This window comes from Penaeus vannamei, chromosome 11 (assembly GCF_042767895.1).
Source record: "Penaeus vannamei isolate JL-2024 chromosome 11, ASM4276789v1, whole genome shotgun sequence".
Lineage (NCBI taxonomy): Eukaryota > Metazoa > Arthropoda > Malacostraca > Decapoda > Penaeidae > Penaeus > Penaeus vannamei.
In genome coordinates this window covers 4,681,221-4,686,220 of record NC_091559.1, presented here as the reverse complement: position 1 = coordinate 4,686,220, position 5,000 = coordinate 4,681,221, and the positions used below count along the sequence as shown (strand labels likewise).

At 51.1% G+C, this 5,000-nt stretch overlaps 1 protein-coding gene across 1 annotated transcript in view; it reads right to left on the bottom strand.

Annotated features, from left to right (window-relative positions):
• LOC113802862 (paired box protein Pax-2a) overlaps positions 1-5,000 on the bottom strand; it is an 18,042-nt gene that overhangs the window by 510 nt on the left and 12,532 nt on the right. The window contains exons 2-5 of the mRNA XM_027353514.2: positions 3,404-3,610; positions 3,001-3,196; positions 1,812-2,107; positions 1-1,273 (exon numbers count right to left, since the gene is read on the bottom strand). The exon at positions 1-1,273 is cut by the window's left edge and continues 510 nt beyond it. Of these exons, the coding sequence (XP_027209315.2) occupies positions 918-1,273; positions 1,812-2,107; positions 3,001-3,196; positions 3,404-3,610 (1,055 nt within the window). The 3' untranslated portion in view covers positions 1-917. The remainder of the gene's footprint in view (positions 1,274-1,811; positions 2,108-3,000; positions 3,197-3,403; positions 3,611-5,000) is intronic.

The window sequence follows — 5,000 nt, the reverse complement described above, 5'->3', positions numbered from 1 at the left end:
CACGAAACATATATATCACTTTAATAACTCGTATCTCATTTTTGTGATATTTTCGTATGATTCTTCTTCTTCTTCTTCTTTGTTGGTTACGGAGTTTTGATGTATATTTTTTAAATTTTTCTCTTTGTGTCTCTGGCTTCTTCGCTCTGCTTCTGCTTCCTTCTTTTGTTTTTCTCGCAGTTCAGCCAATCAGGAGGAACGCACAATTGGCCCCGCCCACTCCATTATGTTGTCCAATCAGGAACAAGATCATTACCAGCACAAATCCTTCTATGTAGCCTGAATGCAAATGATTAGCTTCATTATTATTTTCGGAGCGTTCCCTGCGCAGTTACAGATGTAAAGGGAAATTCATGGGTGTGTTAGAAGTTATTTAATAAACTGACTTTTTTTTGTTGTTTACTTTTAGACGAGCTACCGAACTTTGGCGTCGGTCTGTCCGATGGTGTCCGTTTTCTATGCTTTTGGGCTCGTTTGGTAAAGGTGTTCGATGCGCGCTGTTCGTTTCGCTGGCGTGGTCTTTGTTCGCGAGTGTTCTTCGCTGTGCGGGGCGGGCGGTGTTCCGTTCTCCTCCTGAACACAACTGGATGTTCTCGCAACAACTCTCCGTGAATGTTCTTCTCCTATAACAGGTTGTTCAAGACAAGGGTGACTTCTGATGAGGACGTTATTTTGATTATTACAACAGACCGAGGATTTCCATCTCTCTTGCACGTTAAAGATAAAGAAAAATCCATATTTATTTTTTTGTTGGTTATGAGTTATTTTTTGTCATTTTTGTTAATTAGAATATGGGTTTACATGATTTTAGTTTCGAGTAATGAGGTTTGTAGTTATGAGGTTTAGCGTTCTGTGTAGAAGGGCGCCGCGCTGGGCAGCCGTGGGCGCGCGGGCGTGGGCGCGATCGTCCCGCGGCTCTACCGGGTGAGGTTGTGCAGCCACGGGTGGTACCGCGGGTAGCGCCAGCCCGGGACCGCCCGCGCGACCAAGGGCCCGACCTCGGGCGTGGGCTGGTTAGGCTGGCCGGGGTTCGTGGGCGTTGGGTGCGCTGGGCTCGCGGGCGTGGGGCCCTGGTGGGCGGAGGAGGGCGGCGGGGAGGCCAGGAGTCGGGACTCGACGCTGAAGCTGATCTTGCTCTTGCTGGTGGGCGCGGGCGTGGAAGAGGAGGTGGGCGAGGCTGGCGTGGGAGGGGCGGAGGAGGCGGTGGGCGGCCGGTCGTCGCCGCAGTCGCTGCTGGAGCCTTCGCCTCGGGACTCGCTGCAGTCGACGTCCTCTGCGGGAGGGAGAAAGGGCGGCGTCAGGAGGGGGGCGGCAGCCGAGGGAGAGCACGGCGGAGGAAGGAAGGAGAGGAGAGGGAAAGGGAGAGAGAGAGAGAGAGAAAGAAAGAAAGAGAGAGAGAGAGAGAGAGAGAGAGAGAGAGAGAGAGAGAGAAGGAGAGGGAGAGGGAGAGAGAGAGACAGCGAGAGACAGAGAGAGAGAGAGAGACAGCGAGAGATAGATAGATAGATAGATAGAGAGAGAGAGAGAGAGAGAGAGAGAGAGAGAGAGAGAGAGAGAGAAAGAGAAAGAGCTTCCGGAAGGAGCGAGGCGCACACAAGGGGGTCACTCCGCCTGCAGAATCAGCATCAACATTCATTCCTCTCGCAACAAAGAGATATTTCCAGAAGAGAAAGAGCAACGAAGTGTAAGACGGACCAGCTCCTCGGCGCCGCTCGCACCGCCTCGCTGACCCCGCAGCCGCTGCAGAGGGGAGCGGCGCGGGCGTGCGGGCGTGCGGGCGCGTCGGAGGAAGGGCGCGGCGGTCGGCGTACCTGGTCTGTGGTCGAGGTGGGGCTGCACGGAGGGCGCGAGGCTGAGCTTGTCGGCGTGGGCGGGGTGGAGGCCGAGGGCGGCCTGGGCGGCGGCGGCGGAGGGCGAGTAGGCGGCCGAGGGGATGCCCGGGTGCGGCACTCCGGCGGCGCTCCAGATGGGCGAGGAGGCGGCGGCGGCGGCGGCGGCGGCGGCGGGGTTGGCCCACGGCATGGAGGCGGCCGCGGCGTACGGGTTGTAGAGGCCGTATCCCGCGGCGCGCGCGAAGTCCGCCGCGGCGCGTTCGGCGGCGCGGTTTCTGGAGGAGGGAGAGAAGGGCGTCAGTGAGGGGCGTGTCCTGCCGTCGGTGGTCTTCGGACTCATTACTTCTGTATTTCACAATTACCCAAATTATTACATAAGCACACCCACACACCCACATATGTACGTATATATATATATATATATATATATATATATATATATATATATATATATATATATATATATATATATATATACACATACACACACACACACAGATATAAAGACATGAGGGCATCAGGGGCGACGGGCGCTGTCCCGCAGCCGCCCTCCTCCCACCCTTCCCGCAAGCGGCTCCACGGGCGCGCAATCTCGCCAGCGATCGCGGCGCCGCGGCCTCTCACGCGACGCACGCAACGGGCGCGAGGGACTCCGCCCTTACCCGAGGATTCACTCCCCTTTACCTTAGGGTTTTCCCCGATATCTAAGGATTCCACTCCGCTCTTTACCTACGGATTCTCTTCCCTCTAAGGATTCTTTCCCCTTTACCCAAGGATCCTTTCCCCTTTATCTAAGGATTCTTATCTAAGGATTCTCTCCCCTTTATCTAAAATTTCTTTCCCCTTTACCCAAGGATTCTCTCCCCTTTACCTAAAGATTTTTTCCCCTTTACCCAAGGACTCCGTTCCGCCCTTACCTAAGGATCCTCTCCCCTCTAAGGATTCTACTCCGCCCTTTACCTACGGATACTTTTTCCTTTATCTAAGGATTCTTACCTAAGGATCCTCTCCCTTCTAAGGATTCTACTCCGCCCTTACCCGAGGATTCCCTCCCGTTTACCCAAGGATTTCTCTCTCCTTTATCTAAGATTTATCTCCCCTTTACCTACGGATTCTCTCCCCTTTATCTAAGATTTCTCTCCCCTTTACCTATGGATTCTGCCCTTACCTGAGGATCCTGTTGATGGAGGACACGGAGGGCGCCGTGGAGTTGGTGCAGACGCTCTCCGAGATGAGCTTCTCGCGGATCTCCCACGCGAAGATGGTCGGGTTCTCGCGCTTGTACTGCTCGATCTTGTTGACCACCTGCGGGGTCGCCACCTTGGGCTTCGAGCCCCCGATCATGCCGGGGGGTCGGATGGTGCCTGGAGGGGGAGGGGGAGAGGGGGAAGGGGGGTGGTTAGGGAATTGCTGTCTTGTGTTCTTGGAACTCTTTGTCTTCGTATTTATTCACGTATGGAGGAAGGTACTCAGGCCTCTCAAGATTCGTCGAGGGAATATGTTACTTTGAAAAAAATATTTCGAGTGAAAAAAAAAGAAGGAAATTCTGCGAGACTCGAGGTCGTGCTTACCGAGGAGCTTGGCCATGGCGGCTGTGTGTTGGGAGAGGACGTGCTGAGCCAGGTCGTAGTGGCGGGCGGCGGCGGCGGCGGCGGCGGCGGTGGGAGGAGGGTACCGTATGCCCTCCATGGGCGCGACGCCTCCTCCGGGAGACGACACGACGGCGGTCTGTGGCGGGAGGACCAGGGGGCGCGCCGGGCTGTACATCTCCCGACTACCTGTAGGAGGAAGAAAGCGGCTCCGTTGAATACCTCGCTCGGGAAGCGCCCTTCGGATGGCTCGGGAGGAGGCCAGTTAGGGCGCCGCGGCGGCTCCCTTCTCTCACTTTTTTTTTTTTTTCTCTTTTCCTAATTTCTCGTCCGGTTTTGTTTTTTTTCCCCAATTCTTTCCTTTTCTCTCCTTTTCCTTAGTCTGTGCGGGTAGAGATATCTCCCCGTCTCTCTCTCTCTCTCTTTCTCTCTATCTCCCTTTCTCTCTATATATATGTCCCTTTCTCTCTCTCTCTCCCTCCCTCCCTTTATCTCTCTCCCTCCCTCCCTCCCTTTCTCTCTCTCTCCCCGGCAGACGCTTCTTCCTCCGCCTCCCGAGCCTCACGCACCCACACCCGCTCCGACTCGACACCTGATGCGCCAGGAGCCCCTCGACCCCCCCCCCCCCCCTCCTACAGGTACTCATTTACGCGAATTCATTCCAAAAAACGAGACATCGAAACGAAACGACAAGATCGATAACTTTTATTTCTCTTCGCGACCGCGCTTAAAGTATCATGACCAGACAACTTGTACATTCGTAGTGGATGTCTGCACACGTGTTCGGCCGACGTGCACATGTGCGTGCATACCTGGTAATCGCCTCTTGTAAAACACCCTGAAGAATGGGAAATAAACATCATATTTTTCTTTATTATTTTATTTTTTATTTTATTTTTTTTTTGATATTGTCTCCGTCCCCGTCATTCGAAATGGAAATAGATTAAGAAAAAAAAAGACTACAGGTCCCTTAAGAAGCAAAAATGTATTTAAAAATATAGGAAAAACATCGCTGTAACGAATTTACAGGTCCCTTAAAAAGCAAAAATGTATTTAAAAATATAGGAAAAACATCGCTGTAACAGAATTTTTCGTTATAAAAGACGTGGATATAGAGATATGGTTAAGATACAGGTTTTCGATAGCGACCAGAAATAAATATTCGTCTTTCTCGTCTTTACTCTATTTTATTCCTTATTTTCTATTTTCTTTAAAGCTTTATTTTTTCTATCTATCTCCTCGTTTCTTTCATTTTAGTTCTTGGTCTCTTTCTTTTCGCTTATCTTTCGTATTTCTCTTCCTTTTTATTCTCCCGCCCCCCTTCCTCTTTCTGTTCTTTATATGACCATTTACTCTTTTATTGCATTTTCTCATTTTCTTCTCACTTTCTCTTCTTTTATTTATTTTTCTCGTATTCTGCCTTTCAACATCCAACCTCATATGCGTTATAATTTTATGTTTTTTTCTACTTTGATTTTTTTCTGTTTCTTTCGTTCTTCCTTTCTTCCCTTTTCTCCTCTTCTTTTGATTTCCTTCCTATCCTCTATTTACCCTTTTATTCTGTTATTTTATTTTTCCT